General features: G+C 62.6%; 1 protein-coding gene across 6 annotated transcripts in view; it reads right to left on the bottom strand.

The window, feature by feature from the left end:
- Positions 1-1,747: 1,747 nt before the first annotated feature.
- Positions 1,748-23,077, bottom strand: part of PRDM16 (PR/SET domain 16) — a 315,820-nt gene continuing 294,490 nt past the window's right edge. For 3 of the 6 annotated variants that reach the window (XM_045475378.1, XM_045475379.1, XM_045475383.1), the window contains 8 exons: positions 22,519-22,606; positions 19,800-19,969; positions 19,095-19,172; positions 13,441-13,610; positions 12,751-12,925; positions 8,700-8,933; positions 7,691-7,865; positions 1,748-6,484 (listed from right to left, as the gene is read on the bottom strand). In XM_045475378.1, coding sequence (XP_045331334.1) covers positions 6,350-6,484; positions 7,691-7,865; positions 8,700-8,933; positions 12,751-12,925; positions 13,441-13,610; positions 19,095-19,172; positions 19,800-19,969; positions 22,519-22,606 — 1,225 coding nt within the window. In that variant the 3' untranslated portion in view covers positions 1,748-6,349. The remainder of the gene's footprint in view (positions 6,485-7,690; positions 7,866-8,699; positions 8,934-12,750; positions 12,926-13,440; positions 13,611-19,094; positions 19,173-19,799; positions 19,970-22,518; positions 22,607-23,077) is intronic. The other 3 variants (XM_045475380.1, XM_045475381.1, XM_045475382.1) reach the window with 2 other exon arrangements.

The raw sequence follows: 23,077 nt of genomic DNA, 5'->3' as shown, positions 1-23,077 counted from the left end.
ACACCTCATCAGTCACATCTGGGAGGAAAATGACCTGGAAACATTTATTTTATTTTATTTTATTTTATTTTATTTTATTTTTTATTAAAAATTTTTTTTTAACGTTTATTTATTTTTGAGACAGAGAGAGACAGAGCATGAACGGGGGAGGGGCAGCGAGAGAGGGAGACACAGAATCGGAAGCAGGCTCCAGGCTCTGAGCCATCAGCCCAGAGCCCGACGCGGGGCTCGAACTCACGGACCGCGAGATCGTGACCTGGCTGAAGTCGGACGCTTAACCGACTGCGCCACCCAGGCGCCCTGACCTGGAAACATTTAAACGCTTCCCCCAACCGACGCCTCCCTGGGGAAACACACTTCACTTGAAGGTATTAAGAGAATGCAAAGGCTCAATGCCCCAGATTTGGGTCCGGGGATCTTGTTTCAAGATCAACTTCTGTTTCTTCCCTTTTGTGGCTACCAGCACTGCCGTTGCAGGGACCCCAGGCCTCCTCTCCCCAGTGCTGCCGTCAGAGCCCGTTCGGGCCCCTCAGAGGCACTGCCGTTCCCAGAATCCATGTGGGAACTTGCGTGCAGTGAGGGTCCTTATAGCAAATCGTCAAGCCATCCATCCATCCCCCCGTAATCCATCCGCCACCCATCCATCCACCCATCTACGCATCCACTTGTGCAACCCGTCTTCTACCAAGAGAGTGTTCAGCCTAGGCCTTGGGGATTGAGAGGTGAGTCCTGACGTTCCCCATCTCTGCAGCCCCAAATCCAGTGCAAGTGGTGATTTCTGACCAGGGAACAGGCGCAGGGGCCTCTGTGAGTCCTGGGGGGCCGAGAGGTTGCGGGGAAACTCTGGACCGGACTCTTCTGCAGCTGCCAGGGGGAAGGCGTCGTCCCCCAGTTCGTCTGTTTGACATTAAATCTTGTTTTCTTCCTGCCTCACACCCCTGGGGAGGGCCGTGTGTCGCCTTGGGGAGGGTGGGGGCTGTTCTGCTAGAGAGACAGCTCCTTGCGTGTGCAAGGCAAGCTATCCACCTCAACTCCATGCTCTGGTGGAAGGAGAGAGGCCACCGGGCGGGCTTCCTGCTGTGAGTCCCCGGAATTTAGGGGCTGAACCTTGCACTTGAGTGGGTGAAGGTGGGGGGCACGTAAAGGAGGGGCGAGGAGCCCCCCTGAAGCCCCAGACATCTGTTCAGTCCCAGTCCACCTGGCCGTCGCCTGGGTCCCGACGGGGGACAGTGCAAGGACGGCAGGCATAGCCACTGTGGAGGGCTGGCCGGTGGGGAGGGCTAGTCAGTGGGGAGGTCCACCCTCAGGAACGGCTGTGTTTAGGGTTGGCCTTATGGGATGGGCTTCTCCACCGCCAAGAGGCGTCATACAGGAGTTCCCGGTGGCCAGCTCGGGGGCCCAGGCGCAGCTGGAGGCAGACAGGCCTGGAGGTGGACACGCCTGGCGGCCAAAGTGCCTCGGGGGAGACGCACTTAGGGGAGAGCCCGCCTGGAGATCACCACTCTCACCGCAGGGCCATCCAGAGTGGTGGCACCTTCACTGAGATTGTTTTCTGGGAAATGTGACTAGCGAGGGTACCTGCCCTGGCGGTGGTGTTGAGATGATGGCCTTGCACGCCTCGCAGCCTGTCCCCGGGGACCCTTGACCCAGGCCGGCGAGCCTTGCCGCTGGCCACGCTCCGACCCCGAGTCCTTCCCCACCCCGGGGGCCTCTGTTGCCCCTCAGTGAAGCTCGCGGGCACCGAGACTTAGAAAAGCACACAGATTTATTGCGTATCAATCTCATGTATAAATTCATTGTAGCATCGGAAAGATTACATATGGTCCCTATTCTACAACATTAACCTCCGATCGGCCGCTCTAGCCTTCATCTTCAAGACGTTTCTCGACACAAGTACATCTGTCTTTATCACAAGCATCAAAACGAAATCTGCAGAATCACTCTCGATGATTTGCTACACGGGGTGTCTTTGACTTCACGGTCGTCAGCGATTTCCGCGTCGATTAAGAACTGCGCTTTGGCGTGAGCAGTTCTGAGCTCCTAGTCCGGAGGACGTAGACCCTAATCACGTAATTCAACAAGTGCATCTACGGAATTCTCCTTTTCATAAAAATTTCACGAACAGACACAGTAATGACCGCTAAACACGAGCCATGCACGGTTTACTGGTAACAGAAGCAATTTACAATCAGGGGGACATGGGACACACACCTGCCTCCTTCTCAATGGTTTGTTTTTTTTTTTTTTAAAAAAACATTATCTGAAAGCCTGACATTTACACTTGATTTCTTTTTCAACACTATACAGTTCTAAAAGAAAAACGAAACAAAAACCCAGAAAACAAACTGAACCGAATCCGTAATGGCACAAGGGCAAGTTGCGGGGGGGGGGGGGTCTTGCCAGCAGTTACATATGCACACGTGATGTGTTCTGACACGGGGGCTCAGCTTCCCTCGTCTAGGGAACACCGACGGTAGGAAACACACCGAGAGACACCTTGGGGAGTGCTCTGCTCACGAGTGAATTGCACGATTGGAAACTCAAGCTGCCTTTTGCTTTGTTTCTTTTCTTTCTTTTCCCAAAGCCGTAGTACGAATCGGGGACAGAAAGGAAAAACACCACAAAACTGGAATGCAGGGAGGGAAGGAAGGCTCCTAGACTCACGCAGGAATGTCTCGTCACAGTATTGCTTGCTGCTGCACAGACAGTTTCATGGCTTTTGATTCCCGGCTGACCTCCACCGACCGGGAGCGGCCGCGGCCTCGCCACCCTAGCCGGGCCGGGCGCGAGGTACCCGGCTCTCCTGGGTGGCGCTGCCCCCTCGCCTCTCTCCCGGGCAGCACAGTAAATACAGCTCAGTAGATTTCAGTCACTTGGGCAGGGGGACGAGGGACGGGGGGACGGGGCGGGGGGACCACAATCCAGTGCTTCGAGGCTTCAAGGCTACCACGGGTGACACGTATTTGGGCAAGTGCTTTGCGAACGCTCACTTAAGAAGCAGCTAGGACACAGAGGGCCGAGGGCCCTGCGAGTTTCCGGGGCCAGGCTCGGGCCGTGGAGGCGCTGGGCCTTTCAGGGTCTGGGCAGACCGGCTGTGCTCCTGCCTCGGACGGGAAGGCCGCCGGGGCTCACCCTGTCCACTGATGCGCACCCGGGGTCCCAGGCGGGCTGCAGGAGTGCACGCCCCTGGGTTCAGAACAGGGGGTCTCTGGGGCCTACTCATGAAGGCCCTGTCTGGCCAAAGGATCAGAGCCCCATGCGTCCTACCCAATTGTCCCGGGACCGAGAGCAGCGGCGGGGGTGGGGGTGGGACGGCGGCGGCCCGCTGGCGGCCGCGGTCTGAGGGACGGAGGGCAGGGCAAGGAGGCTTCCTTCTGAATTTCCATTAGGGGATGTCAGTCGTCCAAAGAAAGAACACCGTCGAGGCTGGACAGAAGGACCCTGGCCCGGTGGTGCCCGAGTGCACGGGCCTGACCCTGGCCACCACCCAAGGACACGTTGGCCAGCCAGCCCGTTCCCCTGTTGCAGCCGTGCCCTGAGGCTGGGGTCTCAGAATTCTGGCCGTCCGGCTCCCCGGCCCCCCACCGTCCAGGCTGGGCCTGATTGGCCCGTGCTGGTGCTGTGGCCCGGAGATGGAGAACCGCAGGGAGGGCAGCTCCCTGTGGTCTGGGGCGGGGAGAAGTGCCAGGCGTGGGGAGGAAATGGTCACTCTGTCGGGGGTCCAGGGACAGACCCCCCCCAGACCTGTCAAGTGCTTGGGCCCACGGGACTGAATGTTTAGGAGAAATGGGGCTAGAGCTCTAGCTGTTCTCAGGGGGACAAAGGTAAGGACTCAAGACGTGCAGCTGGGGCGCTGGGAGGGAGGGAAAGAGAAAGATGCCTGCCGGGACTGGCCGGAAAGGACACAACGCCCCTTATCTGGGACCACGGAGAACAGGCACTCGGGTCTCCACCGGCCAAACTTCCTCTTTTGGGCGGAGAGAGGCATATCGCAAAAAAAAGCACACACCTTACTCTTTAGCAGAAGAAATGTAATTTGGGTTTACAGAAGTGGGCGTTTATGTCTGAGGTCGGCTCTGCGAAACGGTCCGACGCGGATGGAGGGGAAATCGGAAAGCCCACGGCACGCCTGGCGGGCCCGGGTGGAGGTGGGTGCGTGTGAGGAGGTGAGGGGGCCCCGCCTGCAAAGCCTCGGCTCTTCCTGGAGCGCGGCCACCTTCCAGCCGCACACACGTGTGAGCGGCCTGGGCGCCCACGAGGCCGGCTGGGTCTTGCTGCCTCCTGTGGACCGAGAGCGGGGTGGGAACCCTTTCGCCGGGGCCCGCGGGCCTCCAGCGCCGACACAGACGATTGTCGCTGGCCTGGAGCGGCAGGTAGGGGGGGGGGGACCCGGGGGCGTGGCTGCTCCGGCCTGCCTGCTGCCCCTGGGCGAGAGCCAAGGACTCGTCCCCCGCCAGACCCCCGTCCTCAGGTGCGGCCGCGCCCTCACCCCTTGCGTCTACATTCTTTCTTAAGGGCCACTTGGGCGATCTTTTTTTCTCTTCTTGTTGGGACACTCTTACTTTTTTTTTCTTCCAAACAATAAAAGAAATAAATAGAACACTTGTCTTAAATGCAAAGGTAACTGAGACTCTAATTTAACAAAAACACGTGATTGTCTGGAAACGGGGCAGCAGGATCCGTCGGGGGGCGCGGGGGTATTTGGCACATTTAAAACCTCCCCGCTCCCTGGTTATCAATCACACAACACACAACCTTATACACGGTTTTGGTCCTTCACTACTTATATTAACAATATTTCTTCACAATAAGAATGTCTAATGCCAAAATACTGTTAAGGAAGAAATAAAATAAGAAAAGAAATGAATTAGAAAAAATTACAAGTTATATACAGATTCAGGTAAATTCCATCAGGGAAACAAATTATGAGTTGAAATTGGCCCCTATGGGAATAACTTAAAGCCCATCCGAGTGGAGAAGCAGACCCGTCCCGACCGGGCTGTGCTGTCTTTGCTCCCGAGGCAGGTCCCACCTGGATGCCCTTCCGTTCTGGAGCCGGGCCGGCCCGCCAGGAAGCCTCGCGTGGAGCAGAGGTGGTGGTCGTGTCCTGGAGCCCGGGTCTCACGCGGGCACAGAGCCTGGCGGGCGGCCTCGGGCAGGGGAGCCGCAGAACGCGCCCCACGGCGGCCACGGGGGATGCCCACTCTCCCCCTTGTCCGTCTGACGGTGCGGGTGGGGGTCGGGCTGGAGACCCGGTGTGGCCAGCGGGGCCCCCCTTCGGCAGGGTGGCCGGCGTGGGTGTGGCTGATGTGCAGGCCGTGTGGGCAGGAGCGTGGGATGCCAAACCCACCCTTGCACAGGGGACCAGAGCCGCGGCTCCCACCTTCCCCGTTCAATCGGGGGGGGGTCTTGGTGGGGGCCACAGGCACGACTCACATGCCACACACACCTCCCAGCCTTGGGCCAGCCCAGGACACCACGTCTAAGAATTCCGAGGTACAGTCTGAAACTGCTCCCAGGGGAGGGCCCCAGCCCCCTTGGTTCTGCGCAGGGCTGGGGTGGTGGGGGGAGGGGGCAGAATCACGGCTTTACAAACACGGTCAGGGATAGAAAATTTCTCCGTTATCTACAGTATAAAGAGCACACCCCAACACGGTACCAGTTCCCAGTGTGGGCTTGCAAATAGGCTGAGATTTCAAAGCAATGCAAAATTACTCTTAAAAAACAATTTGCAAGTCATTTTTCGATTCTTTAAAAAATACTGTCTATTTTTAAAACCACATGCTTAAATAGACTCTGTCGTCAATAAGATTACCAAAAGGGTTACTCTCGTGATTCTCATTATAAAAATCGTTGGGGCGATCTCCCTTTCCAGGGCACACCCGTGTCTGTCCGTTCCTTTCCGCGAGGCACCAGGCGGGTGCCAAAGTGGCCCGGCTGGCTTCAGTTTGGGATTGACATCCCGCCCTCACCCGGCGGGTCGGTTCCGTGAGCTGCTCCCGCGAGCCGCACGTGGCCGGCCGTGCGTTGTACCATTTCTGGAACGCTGTTCCGGAGACCAATTCTTAGACGGTGGGGCTCCAGGACCGCTCAGCGACTCCTGGGTTCTGAGTTTTCATCGGAAAAGTTAGAGCTGAACCATAGTGTGTGTGTGTGTGTGCGTGTGTGTGTGTGTGTGGGCGGGGGGTGCTGAGGAGTGATCCACACAGGTGATGGGGGGTCTCTCTGGCCCAGGCCACGCCGCTCCCCAAGGCTCACTTCTCCATCTCCCGCAGCCGGGACTTCTGTTGGGACGTCGGGGCCCCACGATGCCTTGCTTGGACTCAGACCCCAGCCCGTCCTGGGCCCGTCAGAGGTGGTTGATGGGGTTAAAGGCTCCGGACTCTGGCGTGGCTCCCGTGATGTTTAACCAGGCGTCCAGAGGGCTCTGGGAAGAGGTGTGGAGAGGAGCCTCCTCGGAGAGGGACAGCATCATTGCATACGCCTGGCCGGGGAGAGGACAAGGACACACGTGCACACACACACACACACACACACACACACACACCAGGCAGGTGAGCTGCGTGAACTGGGGTTCTGCAGATCCCGGAGGGCCCCTTCCTAGCCCCCCGTTGCCCTCTGGCTGGGCTTAGCCTTGCACAGATCCAGACTCTCCCCTGGGGCCCGGAAGCGGAAGATGTGGTGGGAGGTGGCGGGGTGAATGTCTGCTGGGCTCCCGTGCAGACAGTGGCAAGAAGCCGTGGTCCTGACTGGCCTCTGTGCACAGGGGCCCCTCGGCCCTTTGCGGTGCTCCCCCTGCCCCACCCCCACTTTTTCGAGGGCCCTGGGAATTGCTGGTGGTCGACAAGAGGCAGTGTCTGTCTGGGGGCACCGGTGGGCCTGGGGGCTGCCCGTCTGGACAACCGTAGGGACAGCACGGAGCGACCCGGGGAAGCGGACGCACAGCTGGTCTGAGCTGGGTGCCGACGCGTTTCTGGGCCTGGGGTGTGGCTGGCCCACGGGACAATTCTGCCACAAGACACAGGGCACGAGGTAATGGGACCTGGGGACCATCCGGAGCAGAGCAGGGCGGGGGAAGGCCGACCCTCCTCCCACCCGGGTTTACACTCTGGACAGGATTAGTAAAAAGACAAAGACAGACACGCAGACGGTTTTTGCCGAGACTCAGGGGTGGGCCGACAGAGACCCCGCTCCTCTAGATGGATGAAAGCAGGAAGCAGGGCCCTGCGGCCGCCTGCACTACAGAAGGGGGGGGTCGAGGCCCACCCTGACGCCCTCGCTGACCCTGTCGGAGCTCCATTGTGGAACGAGTGGCTGTGTGAGAGGGGGCTTCCTTCCAGAGAAGCCTCGGCCGCCAGCCATTCCTGCTTGAATCGGAGAGGGAGGAAGGCCTGCCCAGCTTCAAGGCTGGACGCCCGGCCGCGGGCGCCTGTCACTGGGGACAAGAGGGCAGCGACCCACGCGTCCGGGAATGCCCGGTTCCCATTCATCTGCCTCAACCTCTCCCTGCCCCACCCCTGCTCGCGGGGGAGGGGCGGTGGCTTGGCCGTCTCTAGCTGATGCAGCGGGCCCCGGGACAGCGGTCCTGGCGTGCCCCAGGCCCAGGATGGCCACCACGAGAGGAGGCGCGGCCGCCACCTGCCACCTGGCCTGGGGGTGCCGGGGGTGGGGGGCTCTGCTCGGTACCTACCTGGTTCTTAGCCTGCCTGTACAGTGTCTGCTTTAAAGTCTCAGAGTCTAAGGTGGGGTTAAGCACATCTTTAACTTCAAACGCTTCCTCAGCTGCTCTGCGCAGATCGAGCCCCTTCCCAAAAGTCGGCATCGGCTCCAAAGCTAACAGACCGCCTGGTTGCTCCTCAATACACCTGCACCAATGACCGGGGAGAGGGGGCCTGGCGTTAGCTGGTCTGGCCTCTGGCCGCCTCTCTGATGCCCCACGGCCGGCTCCGTGCCTGCATGCACGCCATGGCACCTCCGCGAGCCACATGCACAAGGAGACGGACACACAGACACGTCGACACCTGGACAGAAGCCACACAGATGCAGGAGGGCCACGGACGGAGGCCACCGGAGGGGGCGCGTGCGTGCACACACCGCAAGCAGCAGGCGGGGGGGGGGGGGGGGCGCCCGGGGCTCTGGGGACGGAGGACAGATCGGGGGGCCGCTCTGGAGGGCGCGGGGGGCTCCCGCTCCCAGGACCCAGGGGCGAGGGGAAACGGGCAGTCCCTGCAGGGCTCCCCCAGGACCGTCTGGAGTGCTGGCCGCATCCCTGGTGCCCGACAAAGGCAGTGAGCAGCTGGGCAGCGCGGGGAGGGGTCCGGCCTGCCCTGCTTGCAAACCGCCAGTGCTCAGCCCGCTGGAGGCCAGACGCCACTGCCCCGGCCGCGGGACGGAGGCCGTGTCGCTACGGACCAGCTCCCGCTCAGCTCGGGAGCGTGCCTGCCCGCCGCCCCCCCACGCTGGGGAAGTGTGTGTGGGAGGGGGCGGGACAGCCCCTGACCCCCTGCCTCGGGCTGGGCCTCGCAGCCTGTGGGTGGAAGCTCCCACCGCGGTGGAGACACCTGCTGGGAACCGGGGTGAACCCAACCAGGAGGATGCTGGGGCCTCGGGTGGCCTGAGAGCGAGGTCGCCCTCACGATGTTCAGGCCCCTCCCTGGCCCGGGCCCTAGCAGGTCAGGCTGCCCGGGCGCGGCCCCCACCTTCGCGTGTGTTCGAAGCCCACGGCCAGGGAGGTGGGCGGCTCCTCGTCCTCCTCGTCCTCATAGGCACCCTGGGGTTCGGGCGTGGGGGACACGGTGTCGTCCTGGGACTTCCCCGCCAGACTGTCGTCGTCCTCCTCCTCCTCTTCCTCCTCCTCCTCCTCCACGTCCTCCGGCTTCCCGCTGGCCAGGCCCGGACACTGGGAGTTGCTGTCCAGGTCCTGGACCTCCGGCCTGAAGGGACAGGGGAGGGAGTTAGCCCCGGGGCCCACAAGGCCTCCGACTGGGCTCTGGTCGGCTCTCCCCCCACGGCCGTCTTCACCCCCCCCCCCCCCGTGGAAAGAGCCTGCATTGTTGGAACCCTCGGCCTCAGCAGCCCCTTGAGGAGCGAGCGAGGGCGTGGCAGGGGCGAGAGCAGGGATTCAGGATGTGCACGTCAGGGAGGGAGGCCACGGCCAGTCTAGCGGGGAAGGGGGTCTTGGGCGCTGGAGCTGGGGTTGGGCACTGCACAAGGGGTACCCTTGGGGAGGTTTGCTGATCGGCCCTTGCTGGCTCCTCCTGGCCAGCCACGAGGACACAGGGACACCGGCAACCCAGGGTGAGGGGGCCTCTGCCGACAGAGGCTCTGGGGGCCTAGGGCTCTGTAGGGTGAGGGCTGGGTTGCTGTCAGCCAGGGAAACCCACCCAGACGAGTTTGTTTCAGAGGCCGCTGGCCTCCCGCCTGCAGCCCAGACCCCACATCTCCCTCCTAGTGACTCTGGCTGGGTGACACTTTTCCACTCTGGATCCTCGTTATTAAGAAGAAAACACCCAGGGGACCTGGGTGGCTCAGCCAGCGAATCGTCTGACTCTTGATCTCAGCTCAGGTCTTGGTCTCAACGTTCACGGGTTCAAGCCCCAAGGCAGGTCTGCTGTGTGGAATTCTCCCTCTCTCTCTGCCCCTCCCCTGCTCTCTCTCTCTCTCTCTCTCAAAATACATAAAAACTTAAAAAAAAAAAAAAAAAAGGAAAAAACCCAAGCTGAGTGATGGTGAGCCTTCTCGTTTCTTTCTGAAGATGCTGGCAGGTGTCCAGCGTGGAGGGGGAGGGGGAAGCTGGGCAGACGCCTCCTGAGCCCACGTCTGGGCCAGAGTTCAGAGCCCCCAGACCCCGTTCCTCCTGGAGCTCACATGTCCCACCCGAATCCATCCACTGATGTCAGGGGAGACCGGGGTCCTGGTCTGGGTACCAGGTAGAGGGGGTGTCACTTCCGAGTGACTGCTGGCCTCCACACTCAGGGATCTGTGCAGACGGACTGGGCCGGGAGGTCCCCGATCTCCAGGCTGTCGGCCATGCTCATTTTCCACCCTTGCTTTTCCTGGAGGAAGTAGAAGATGCTGACACGTGACCGGCCTTCCCGGACGTGCAGAACCCTTGACGTCTCCCTTCTCGATGGCCCCTCGCACTGTCACCAGGCACGCATCCGTCCGCCAGGGGCAAGGGCTCTGGAGCCGAGTGACACGGGCCGGGACCCGGGTCTTGCCTTTGTCCCTGGCTCTCTGGTGGGTGACCTTGCCATCTTGGAGCCTGTGCCCCCTCGGCGGTGTGAGGGTGGGATGAACCGCACAGGTGGCTGTCTTGGGGGCCAGGACTGGGACTGTGTTCAGCAGGTGGCCCTGTGCCTGTCTAATCGGAGCTAAGAGTGCTTTGCAGTGTCTATATATGGGCCCTTCTGTTTGGGAGCAGGGACCGCAGCCCCGTACAGGAGGCCTGTATCCACCAGGAGCACTCAGTGGGGGGCAGCAGGGACAGAGGATGGGGTCCCGCAGGCTGGCGTCAGCTTCAGACAGAGCGGGCACCTGTGGCAGGTGACGTCCCGGGGCCACCGTGACCCAGCGCCGGGGCTGGGCTTGCACAACTGGAGCCCGGACTCTCCTGGTTCTGGAGGCTGGAGCCTGAGGCCCGGGTGCAGGCGGGCCTGGTTCCTTCTGAGGCTCAGGGACAACTGTCCGGGCCTCCCGCAGCCGCTGGCGTTTGGCAGGCGATCCGTGGCGCCCGATGGCTGTAGGTGTATCTCCCCATCTCGCATCTCTGCTACATCTTGACACGGCTTCTCCCCGTGTGTGCTGTGCCCTAATCTCTTCTTTCACGACATCGCGTGGCACTGGGAGCCACCCTGGTGACCTCATCTTAACCAATTACGTCGGTAAAGACCCTATCTCCAAACGAGGTGACGTTCTGAGGTACTAGGGGTCAGGATTTGGCGGGGGACACAGTTCAGCCCAGGTATTTAAGGGCTTCTGGGGCCAGGGAGCCTGGCGTCCCTAGATTCTCCTTGACGATCAAGAGAAGGAAACTGGTTCCGGACGAGAACCCGATAATGTCAGCGTCGGCCCCACACAGAACCGCCGACGTCTCAGCACTTGACGCAGGGTGGTGGCTTCGTGCCAACTGTGATCGTGGTTCTCACGTCTGGCGACGACGTGGGACATCTCCTGGAGGTTCCCCAGCTCCCGGGGACAGGGTCTCAGCGGGACAGGCCACCCGAGGGCCTGGGTCTGTGGCCAGCTCCGCCCCGGGCTTTCTGAGGGACATGGGGCCCAGTCTCCTCTGTCTGAGCCTTGCCTCCTGCCCCTCCCGCGGGGGCTGGACGGGAAGCCCCGGTTGAGACGCTCCGTGGAGAAGGTTAGGGTGATGCCGTCTCCTCTCCCCTCTGTCCTGCCGGGTTTCTGGTCCTCACGGTGAAGAGCTGGGCCACCCGGGCTCTAGGCGTGAAGGTCTTCCCAGCGCTCCTGGGCTCACTCTGGCATGGCCGCCCACCCCGTGGTGGAGGCCACTGACAAGCCCTTGTAGGCTCTTCGTCGACCTCTGTCTTGGGTGGCTCTCCTGTGGCCAGCCTAAGGGCCAGGGCTCTGGGCCCAGGTTCCAGGCCCGGCTTTGTGGCTGGAGCAGCCCCCCCCCCGCCCACTTCACCGGGCTGTCTTCCTCTGCAGAATTAGGGGCTCGCACCCCAAGGCCACTTGAAGTTTGCAGCGTCTCTGGTTTTCTGCCGGCTGGTCTGGCCCCAGCTTTTACACAAGGAGAATGTCTTCCTGGGGGTCTGATGGGTCCTTCCAGAAGGGACCCCCAGAGTAAATGCCACACCGTGAGCCTTGGGATCCAGGGTTGTGCAGTACACCCTCCACATCTAGAATCTGAATTCTGCCATTTTTCTGCGACCGTGTGCATGTGCGTATGGAGTGTGTGTGTGTGTGCACGTACGTGAGTGCGTGTGTGTGTATGTGCATTGTGCGTGCATGTGCATGTATACATGTGGTGTGTATGTATGTGTGTACATATGTATATGTGTGTAAATATACCTACATGTGTAGATAAGCATGTGGGTAACTTCGCGTGTCTATATACATATGCACATGTGTTCATGTGTCAGCGCATGTGCATATATTTGCGGGTATGTGTGTACATGTGTGCACGTGTGTGATTTCACGCAGATGCAGACATGTGTGCATGGGTTTGCACGTGCACACGTATGTACGCATGTGCATACATGTACGCACACGTGTGCCGTCATGTGCATGCATATATGTGTGCATGTGCGTGCACATGCACGTGTGACTTCGTGTGCGCACACGTGCGCACGTGTGTGTTTAAAGGGGCGGCGCTCCTGTTTGGAAACCTGCAGTGCCTCGGACTCCACAGAAATGTTCTAGACTCACATCCACGGCAGAACTCACGCCAGAGCCCTCACCCGGCCTGTGCTCCGCGGCACGCCCGTGACGCCCAAGCCAAAGCACGCCAGCAGCTCAGTGCGGCTGTAAGCACACGGCGCGCACCCTCAGCCCGGGTGCTTACTGTCACCACCAGAGACCGAGGCGGGAGGGGACCCCCTGGCCGAAGTCCCCCCCCCCCCCCCCCCCGCCACATGCAGGGGGCAGAGCTGGGGCCACAAGGGTGCCCGTCGGTCTCACACTGCGCTGCGGGCCCCTACTCATCGAGACTTGGGGCTGGGTGGGGTGCCCCTGCTCTGGGCGTGGCCACGCAGGTGGGCTTGGGGTCCGGGATGGACTTCTTACCGTTTGTCTGTTCGCGTTGATGCTTGGTTCATCTCACTATTGGCAATAAAGTTTCTGATTTCAGAGAAATAGGAGTCCTCTTTCTCGTCTAAAAGTGCATGGTTGTCTGATTCGGACGCGGGGGAGGAGGCACTGGTCCCCAGGTGGTTTGTGAGGACCCCGGAGTGCTGGCTCACTGTGGGGACCGGGGGAGCATCAGAGAGAGAGCATCCCTCGGCTGAGCCCTCCCCTCCCCTTCCTCTCCCTCCCGTCTCTCCCCTCCTCCCCTCCTCCCTCCCCTCCCCTCCCTTCTCTCTCCCCTCCTCTCCCCTGTCTTCTCCTCTCCCCCTCCCCCACCCCTCCCCTGTCTTCTCCTCTCCCCCTCCCCCACCCCTCCCCTGTCTTCTCCTCTCCCCCTCCCCCACCCCTCCCCTGTCTTCTCCTCTCCCCCTCCCCCACCCCTCCCCTGTCTTCTCCTCTCCTCCTCCCCCTCCCCTCCCCTGTCTTCTCCTCTCCCCCTCCCCCACCCCTCCCCTGTCTTCTCCTCTCCTCCTCCCCCACCCCTCCCCTGTCTTCTCCTCTCCCCCTCCCCCTCCCCTCCCTTCTCTCTCCCCTCCCCTCCCCTGTCTTCTCCTCTCCCCCTCCCCCTCCCCTTCCCTGTCTTCTCCCTCCTCCTCCTCCCCCCCCCCCCACCCCATGCCCACAGCCCACCTGGGGCGTGCTCGTGCTCGTGCTTCTTGAGGTGCCGGTCCAGGTTGGTCTGCTGCCCGAAGCAGCGGTTGCACAGGTGGCACTTGAAGGGCTTCTCCTTGTTGTGGATGTTCCGGACGTGCCGCTGCAGGTTGGAGGAGATGCTGAAGGAGCGGTCGCAGTACTTACACCTGGAAGACAGGCGCGCCTCAGAGAAGCCCCGCCCCGCAGCCTCGCAGACGCCCCGCCCCCGCCCCCTGGCAGGCGGGGCAGGGGGGCGGGCGGTGGGGACTCACCCGGGGCTGCGGCAGGGGGGCCCCCCGGGGCGGGGCCGCCGGTGCACCCGGGTCCCCCCGCCCCGCTGCCCGAGGGCCGCACTCCCGGCAGCCTCAAGGGGGCAGCCGAGCACCATGGAAGACTCTCGATGCTTTGCCCCCGCCCCCCCCCCCCCCCCCCCAAGGAGGAGCCTGCATCCTGCTCCCGGCCACCTTCCTCCCCTCGGAGAGACGGCGAAGAGACCCCCCCCGCCCCCACCCCCGACTCTGGTATGGGGAGAGCTGGCCTGGACCCGGCCGCCTTTTAGTGGGTCTGCGGGCACGTGGGGCCTCGCGTGCCAATTCACTAACTGGGGGCCGGGGGCTGCCCCAACTTCCCCAGAGGCCGTCCCCGGCCTCCCTGACACGGACCGCGAGGGTCCCGCGGGCCCCACGCGATCGCCTCGCGTCCCTGCCCCTCTGCGGATGGTGATCGCGGGCCCGGGGCCGAGCACTGAAACAATCCGAGAACGACGCTCCCTCCTCCGGGGCCTCAGTCGGGTCCCTCAGAGTGTCCGTGACCTGAGCGGTGCCCCCTCGGTGTGGGGGCCTGGGGCGGGCGCGGCCTTTGCTCCCAGGCCCGGGGGCAGGAAAGGGAGGCTATTCTCCCAGTTGAGGGAAATATCCACACCCAGAAGCCAGAAACAGCCGCGGAACTGGAGCTGAAGGGAGGGTGGCCCGACAGCCGCCACCACCCGTCTGCAGAGCCGCGCCGGCGCCTCCTGGTGGCGGAAGTCCGAGCGGAGGGGACCTGATGCCGTCGTGTTCAGGTGCACATGTGTGTGTGCCCACGTGCAGGTGTGTGCACGCGCGAGCGTTCGTGTGCAGGAGTGCACGTGCATGTGTGTGCGCGCCTGGTCCTCAGAAGGCCTCCAGGGATGCTTCCCCGTGTCACAGGCTGTGAACACTTGCAACATTGTCCGCAGGCTAGTTTATTTCCCGGTCTTGGAAACAAACAGCTTCTGCAGGGGACAGGAGGCAGTGCCCCGCCGAGGCACGCGATGGAGGTGCGTGTTCTTCCGGAGGGTGCGGCTGGAGGTGCCAGGGACCTGTCCTGAGTGTGGCAGCGTGGTGTTCCCACGGGAGGCCCCTCCCCCCTCCATCGCTCCAACATAGAATACGCTCACGTGCCCTGGGCCACGGGAACCGAGTCGTGCCCGAGGGTGCTTCCGAAACCCCAGCCTCCCGCCCGGGGCCGGGCCAACACGCTGTGAGGCCGGCCTTAACGGCACTGCCCTGCCCGGCTGACGTTTGACACCTGCCCAGGCAGTCTGGCCATCACAGTGCACTTGGGGGGGGGCCCGAGGCAGGAAGCTTTAGGCCCCCGCTGGCAGCTGGAGCCTCCTGCCTGAGCCCCCAGGCGGATAGCACTGCGCCCAGGAGCGGAGCTGTCCCTGCTCCCAGGGACAGCTTGATGAAGCCGTCCAGGGGAGCCCACTTCCTGCTCACGGCCCCTGGGGGGTCTGAGGACAGACCCACGGCAAACAGGGCGAGTCCCCATCAGAGGGGACCCCGGTCTCCCACGGTACGATTTTGGAGCTTCTCTCATTCGGTGTCTGAAGCTTCTTGGCCGAGGCTTCGCTGACTCTGGCGTCCTCCACGGTCGGCGGGCAAGGAGCCATTCGTGATCTTTACGTGAGCAGCTTGGGCCGCCGTCCCTGGCGAACTCCTGAGTGACCTTCAGCCTTCTCTGCCCCTCAGCCCAGGACTGGCCTGGCGGCTGCTTCCCTGTTGGGCTGGCTAAGCCGCCTCCGGGCCTCTGGAAGCATGCGGATTTGGTCACAGCCTCTCCTCCCACGCCTCACGATGTCCGCTGGCCCCAGCGTGGACCCGCCATCCTGGAAACCCACACGGGCGCCAGCGCTGTTCTGCGTGAGCTGCACGGGGACCGAGGCTTGAGCCCTTCACGCGGCTGGGTCAGCAGTGCTGGGGTGCCCTGGGCTGCCCCTCAGGCTGGCCCAGGAAGGAGAGCTTTTACATCCCTGGACACACCGTCTCATGTCACAGACGTCTCCTTGCCCCCGATGCTGACAGGTCCCCAGGCGACCATCCTGCTTTCAGGGCGATTGCTCAGGAAGGACCGAGTCCGAGGCCATGCTGGCTGGGCACCTGCCCCCTGGCCACACAACAGGCCTCCCCGGGGCCTGTCTATGCGTGTGCTCACACACACCCGCACGCGGCACCCTTCTCATCTCTTTGGAAACGCAGGAAACTTCGACAGCTTCCACCTGACCCACGAGCTCTGGCCGGGGCGCACCCTCGGTCAGACACGGGGTTGGACGGGATTGTCTCGTTACTGGAAACCGAGCTCTCTCTCCACCCGCTGTGGGGCCGGGGAGGGGGGCGGAGGGGAGCCATACATTGGATTTGGCCACGGAGAGCCCTGAGTGTGGCCCTCTCCTGGTTCCAATCTAAACCAATGGCCCGGATAGAGAAGCCCATTTGAAATTTAGGGGAGCAGGGAGCCCTGGGCTTCGGGGGATCAGCGTCCTCTGAGCAGCTGGGGTTTGCCTTGTAAATAAGCCGGCAAGTGGCTAGCGAAATTTATGGCCTGGCTGTGGACCATCACGGCCATGGCACTGGCTGCAACCAGGAATGACCGGTGGCCCGGCAGCATGCAGCGAGGGCCTGGAGAGGACCCCTGGGCACCCTCACCCGAGGGAAGCCAGCCAGGCGGAGGTGCGGTAACAGGGTGGGGGCAGGGTCCTTCCCGGGACCGGACATCACAGGGGGACATGCTCTGCGTAGTTGTAAAAGCAGGGGGAAGGGAAGCGAAGGGAGAGTTTCAAAATCCAGCCCTAAAAATCAGAACTAGGAAAGCAAGGAGACGGTCTGGGCCACCTGAGGGGATGGGGACAGGGCCTGGCTCACGGGGAGGAAAGGAGCTGCGGCTGGAGAGGCGCGTGTCCCTCCGGGAGCCCGCTGGCCAGACCGCGAAGGCCCACGCCAGACCGTGACCCGGGTCCTGGGGGGACCCGTGGGCGAGGCGCTGGCATGGGTGCCAGGAGCAGCCCCTCACCCCAAGCCCAGGTTTACGTCCGTCCAGCCCAAACTGCGCCCCGTGCCCCCCACCTGCTGGAGCTTTCGGAGATGAGCATGTGTTTTCTGGCACCTTCCAACCTCAGGCAAAGATCTCTAAGCCTGGAGAAGCCATTAGCTGAGGACACTGGGCCGGCAGGTGGGCTGACCTTCCCTCCAGGAAACAGACTGTCAGTCACGCTAAGGGGTCTTCCTTTCCCCGAGAGTCAGGGCTTTGAAACACATTCTGAGTGATTTTAGGTAATCTCGGGCAAGGGCTTAAAAGGAAGCATCCAGAGGTCATCTGGTTTGATTGTCTGTACTCTGCAGCACCCCAGCAGCCCTCCCTCCCTCCTCCTGCCCTCGAGGGGCCTCCAGGGGCACACGAAGGGGCGCACGCCTGGGGCTGGCCCCGAAGGGGAGCTCACCCCGGGTGGGCAGCTGGTGGTTTGGATTCACCCTGCCGGGGTGGGGGTGGGGTGGAGTCCTTGTCTTTTGGTGGAGGCGCGGGGGGTGGGGGGCTGTCCCCTGGACAGTTTCTGAGGACAGACGGACGAAATTTCCTCCTCCAGTGTAGATTCTCTCAATGATCAAAGTGATCCCAGAAGCGCCCAGTGATGTCAAAAGGGAAATCACACACCCCACACTCCCCATCACAGAGCTGCCTTGAGCCAGATAAAGTCAGGATTTGCAATGCAAACTTTCAAAGCAATTATTGTTAGGAAAGTCGAAACTCACAGATTGGAGAGAGCAAAAGAAATCAATGATAATTAAACTCTTCCATAAACACCGCCTGATCCTCGGGGTGGCGGGGGGGGGGGGGGCTCCTACACACAACACTGTTCAGAAGGTGGCTCCCCTTACAGGAAAACACGTTTTCAGGGAGGAAGCCAGACCCCATCAGCCTTCCCTTTGCTAGGCTTTGTGGAATGGGGGGACGGGGGGACATGCGTGTTGGGGTGGCCTGGGGGCCCTGAGCAGATGACTGCTGAGTGACCTGAGCTGTCACTTGTCCAGGCAGGACAGGACATGGCCCCGTGGTGGTCGCATCTCAGGGTGGGGCATGGGGACCACGACACCTGAGGGGACCCCACGTGGCTGCCCTTCCCAGGGACGGGAACTCCAAGCTCTGTGTGGCCGGGGCACAGGAATCTCGTGCTGCCGACTTAAAACCAGACTCCGAGTTCCCAGCAGCTGCCGCTCTCCAGACACACCCCAGAATGAGGTCTTGACATCTACACCAGCGTTTTCCCTGATTTGCCTCCTGGTCACTGCCACTCGATCTCTCATTTAAAATGCCACCTCTCGGGGCACCTGGGTGGCTCGGTCGGTTAAGCGTCCGACTTCAGCTCAGGTCTAGATCTCGCGGTTCGTGGGTTTGATCCCCGCGTCGGGCTCTGTGCTGACAGCTCGGAGCCTGGAACCGGTTTCGGATTCCGTGTCTCCCTCTCTCTCCGCCCCTCCCCTGCTCATGCTCTATCCCTGTCTCTCTCTCAAAAATAAATAAACATTTAAAAAATAAATAAATAAAATGCCAACTCTCAGGCTCGTCCCTGAAAGCCAGATGTCACCCCCATCCCTTCTGCTCCTGATGAAGGCCCCAGGGACCGAGGGACAGGCTCTGCTTCTCGGGGGACAGGAAGGTCACCTAGAGTGGCCGTGGGCTCCGCCCCCGGGCAAGTCAGGGTGTCTAAGCCTCTGGCTCAGCATCTTTGAAACGGGGGTGCCACCCCCCTTGGGAACAGATGTGACGGCTCTCACACCCACTTGCGGGGTGGCTGCGTGCCCACAGGTAGAAGCCCAGCATTGAGGAGACAGGACGGGAGCAGACACACGGCTTCCATCCAGGGCTAGCAACCCGAGAGTCCCTCAGGACGCCCCAAGCCCAGGCTCAGACTCGGATTTGCATGGAGCTCCTTTTCCACTGCGCGCCCCGCCTTAGGTGCCAGCCCTGGCCCACCACCCACCCATCGTATGGGAGTTGAGCTGGGTGGGGGTGGGGCGGGGTCTCTCCATCAGGCCACCCGGAGCCCTGGCTTTGGCCGGTGCTGCTCTGAACGCTCTGCCCCCGTCGACAGCGGCGGTGGGAGAGCTGCTCCCAGGCACCCGACTCTGGGGGTGGGCAAGAACCTTCAGGAAGCCCGCTGGCTACCTCCTGCCTAATCTTTATGACACCCCAGGACACAGGACGGCTCTGGGGTCCAGGGAGCGACCTGACCCGTGCATGCTGGCTCCCACCCTCACCTTCCTGTGAGTGGGAAGTGGCGGGGGTGGTGGGGGTGGGACGGTCTCACCGGGAGCCTGCCTACCCACCGCCCCGGCCCCGATGGGACAGGCTCCTACCTGTACGGCTGCTCCCCGGTGTGCGTCCTCAGGTGTCTCGTGAGGTTTGCCGATCGGGGGAATATCTTGCCACAGTACCTGGGTGGAGAGGGCAGGGGGACCGTTAGGCAGTCAGGCTGCCACGGACTGGGGCACCCGCACCCTTTCCCGTTGCGGTTCCTCCTACTCGGTGTCTAGGGCCCGAGGTCCCACAGCTGGGGAGCAGGTGGCCTGGCTGTGGCCGCCAGGACTGCAGTCTGTCCTTCAGCCCCAGGGCCCAGCTGAACTTGACAGAGAGGCCTGCACCTGCCGCTGGACAGACGGGCCCCGCCTACTCTGGCCTGCTGGGACTCCGCCCCCTCCCCCAGCAATATGTCAGCCACGTTGATCGGGCTCCTGCCGCTGGGGACAGGCTGTGCGTCTGGGCTTTCCACCCGGCTCTGAGAACCGGGCTTAAACGCTGACCAGCACACCTTGGCTTCGGACCCTCCGAGTTCTGATCGGCTGGGTTAAGGCTGCATTCTCTTGTGCCACCCCACACCTACACATCCGTGGGGAACGACCTCCATTGGAGAGCAAACCGTGTACTTTTGCCCCGCTGTGCTCTGGCTTTGACCTAGTTTTCCCAGGACGCACAGGCTCACGGCCGCTGCGGGGCACCTGCGGCCACCTGGCGGGGCGCCCACCGGCCCCCCCCTTCCCCCCCCCGGGCACGCCCAGCCTTACCTGCACGTATACCGCTCCTTGCCCTTCCTGAGGATGGGGTCTGACAGCGTGGGGGGTGGGGACCGGAAGTTGAAGGGGTGGTGGGGGAGGGGCTGCAGGGAGCTGCCCGCTTCCGCCTTTATGGCCGCGAAGCTCTCCAGCTTGTCTGTCATGGTCTCGATGGCTGACATCTGTCGGCAGGTGAGAGGGAGAGACGGGGGACCCCCTGAGCTGCTACCTCTCCTGAGCAGTGTAGGACCCCTCTCCCGGCGACCGAGCACATCCGCAGCTGGGCCAGGACGAGAGGCTTGTGCGGGCCCTCAGGCTGTGGGTAGAACGGGCCGTCTCCGGGCTTCTTGGCCACTGTGGCCAGCCCTGCCGCTCGTCCTTCCCTGGGAGCCCCGTTTCAGCCCAGGGCCCAGGCCGTGGGAGCCTCTCTGCCCGACAGGGGCACACGGTGGGGCAGGCTCCTGCCTTGCAATGACACCTCGCCTTACCTGGGACCCCCACCCCCCACCCCGCCCCGTTGGCCTCATCCCTGGCCGGCACTCCTGGGGGCCTAGCTTGGTTTAAAGACAGAATCATGTCTGATTTCTCTCTCCTCTCCTCTCTTTTCCTTTAATTTTTTTTGTGAGTCATGAAAAATCAAGAAGTCTACCTGCATTTCAGGTTAACAGGGACCAGGGGCCTGGGCAGCACCGCCTAGTGGCAGCGGGCCATGATTGCAGGCAAAGTTCTAAGAAGGAATCCGACAGCCCAAGGCTGGACGCACTGAGTGTTCAAAAGGATGATGCCCAGGTGACCCAGCACAGACATGGTGACCTGGATAAGAGGGGCCACCTCTCCAGGCCTTGGAGATGCCAAGGGTTTGCCTGGGGGAGGAGGACGCGGCACTGGCCATTTCCACCTGGTGGGGAGAGTCCTGATCAGGGTCCCAGACTGTGCCTGTCCCCGAGGGCTCAGGGTTTGGGGACAGGAGAGGGGAGGGGGCCGCTGGGGCTGCATGGACACACGATGCCACCAGCCGTGGGCTGCCCTCCCTGTCCCCGCTGACAGCTTGCCCCTCGGCTGCTGCCCACCTTCTCGCTGGCCCCTCCACCGCCTGGACGATGGGACCCCAGGCGCACAGACTGCTGCCCAGCTGGCTTTGCACCTCAGTTTTAGCTGCAGCCTTGAAAGGCTCTGGAGCTCTCTGCACACAGACTCCCTGGCAACTCCAGAGGTGGTGGGGGGCCGCGGCCAGGCAGGACCGCCTCGTCCTGTACCCCAGGGGCTGCACACACCTGAGTCGGGCGTCAGAAAGGCCCTGGCAAAGTCCTGCACTTGGCCGCTGCGGGCTGATGTCTTCATACAGCGGTGACCCTGTCCTTTGCAGAGGCCATCAGTTATTGTGCCCGAGTGACCACTGGACCTCTGACCATTTAATTAGGTGACTCCCTAGGCTTCCTCCCCGCCCCCCTCCCCCCCCCCCCCCCCCCCCCCCCCCCCCGCGCTCTGGCCCAGGGGCAGGCAGCAGAGCGGGGGTGGCTCGGCTCAGGGGGGAGCGGCAGGAGGGACAATGGGCAGCCGGCCCCCTGCCAGGCCTCTCTTCCTCAGGCCTGGGTGGGTCTTGCTGAGGCTGCCCGAAGGTCCGGCCTGCCAGGCCTGCTCCCCCGATCAGATATTCTGGGCCGCTAGAGCTCCCGCACAAACACAAACACAGGATGCGCCTGGCTGGCTTGTCGGCTTTTTCCAGCCCGACCCGAGGAAAATCAGGGGAAGTTATTAAGCAAACCCCATGGCCCCGACGAAACAATGGGAGGTGCTAAGTTTAGCTGTGAACCCAGGCAGGGGGCAGGTTTCACCGACTGGGGGTGTTTGTCCAAGGTGGGAAACACAGAGAGAGAGAACAATGCCCGGCCTGGGGTCTGGTTCAGGCCGTCTCACTGTTCAGGTACCAGGACGCCCAAGTGAGGTGGGGGCGGCCCCAAGGGGTGAGGACAGGTGGACAAACTCTCCCCTCTGCTGCGCATCCCCCACATCTCTGCACCCACCCCCTGGGAGGACGCAGCTGGAGTGGGGGATGGGAGTGCCTGCAGGCGGGCTGTGTGGCCACGACCTGGCTTGGGGATTCACATTCCCAGACCCCTGACCCTGATCTTCCCTCATAAACGTCCTGGGTCTGTCACCTTATGTTCCAAATTCTTGGACCCACCGTCTCCAAGCTGTTGCCCACGGCCTTGCGGGCTCACTGCCCCTCCTAGAGCCTGAACCGTAGGTGGGTGAGTACCCTCATGCTCTGGGGTCTTTGGCCGCCTAAGAGAGACCCACGGGGCTGCCCTGCAGAGCCCCACTCTCCTTCCTCACTTGTCTTGGACCTTGTCATCCTTCCGGGCTCATGGGGACCCATGGTGGCAATCCCCTGGCCGTCTGACGGACAGGGGAGCTGAGGCACACCTTGGGTGTGGGAGCCTGCCCCCTGCAGAGCCCTGTCTGTCTGGGCAGCCCGGCTGCAGGGCCCCAGGACAGGGGTTCCGAGCCCAGCCCTCTTGCCTGGCCCCGGGATGGGGGGTCCCGAGCCCTGCCTGCCCACCTGGCCCCAGGATGGGGGGTCCCGAGCCCTGCCTGCCCACCTGGCCCCAGGATGGGGGGTCCCGAACCCTGCCCTCTTGCCTGGCCCCGGGATGGGGGGTCCCGAGGCCTGCCTGCCCACCTGGCCCCAGGATGGGGGGTCCCGAGGCCCGGCAGCCCTGGGTCTTACCTGGGGGTGGAAGAGCAGAGGGGACGGCCTCAGGTACTTCTCCTTCAGGACTCCCACGGGGTCTGTCACCTTCCGCTTCTCTACCCTGCTGGACGGCAGGCAACACAGAGGGTTACGTACCCCACCGAGCCTCCGGGGCTGCACAGGGAGGGTGCCCATCCGTGCCCCCCCGCGACTACTCTGTGAGCCTGACAGCGGGGGGTGTCGCGAAGGAGCCCACCTGCCCACCTGCACGGCCTCCAGGCTGCCACCTGCCTGAACGCTGGCTGTACCTCCCCCGCTGCTCCCCACGCCCGGTTCCGCACCCCTGCAGGCCCACCAACCCCCCCAGCGTCCACCAACCACCCAGCGGCTGTCCCGGGGGGTCCTCAGGGCCTCCCATGGCCGCCACGTGGGGTCGACCGAAAAGCTCACAATGGCTGCCGGAGAAGACAATTCTAGAATATTCCCCAGATGCTGGTGACAACCCATCATAGGACAAGCAGAGGAAGTGGCCGGAGCCTCAGTCCCCTCGGGGCGGGGGGGGGGGGGGGGCTGGGTAGAGACTCACAGGGTGCCA

This window comes from Leopardus geoffroyi, chromosome C1 (genome assembly GCF_018350155.1).
Source record: "Leopardus geoffroyi isolate Oge1 chromosome C1, O.geoffroyi_Oge1_pat1.0, whole genome shotgun sequence".
NCBI classification, from domain to species: Eukaryota; Metazoa; Chordata; class Mammalia; order Carnivora; family Felidae; genus Leopardus; species Leopardus geoffroyi.
The sequence above is the reverse complement of the archived record's forward strand: the minus strand, read 5'-3'. Positions and strand labels throughout refer to the sequence as shown.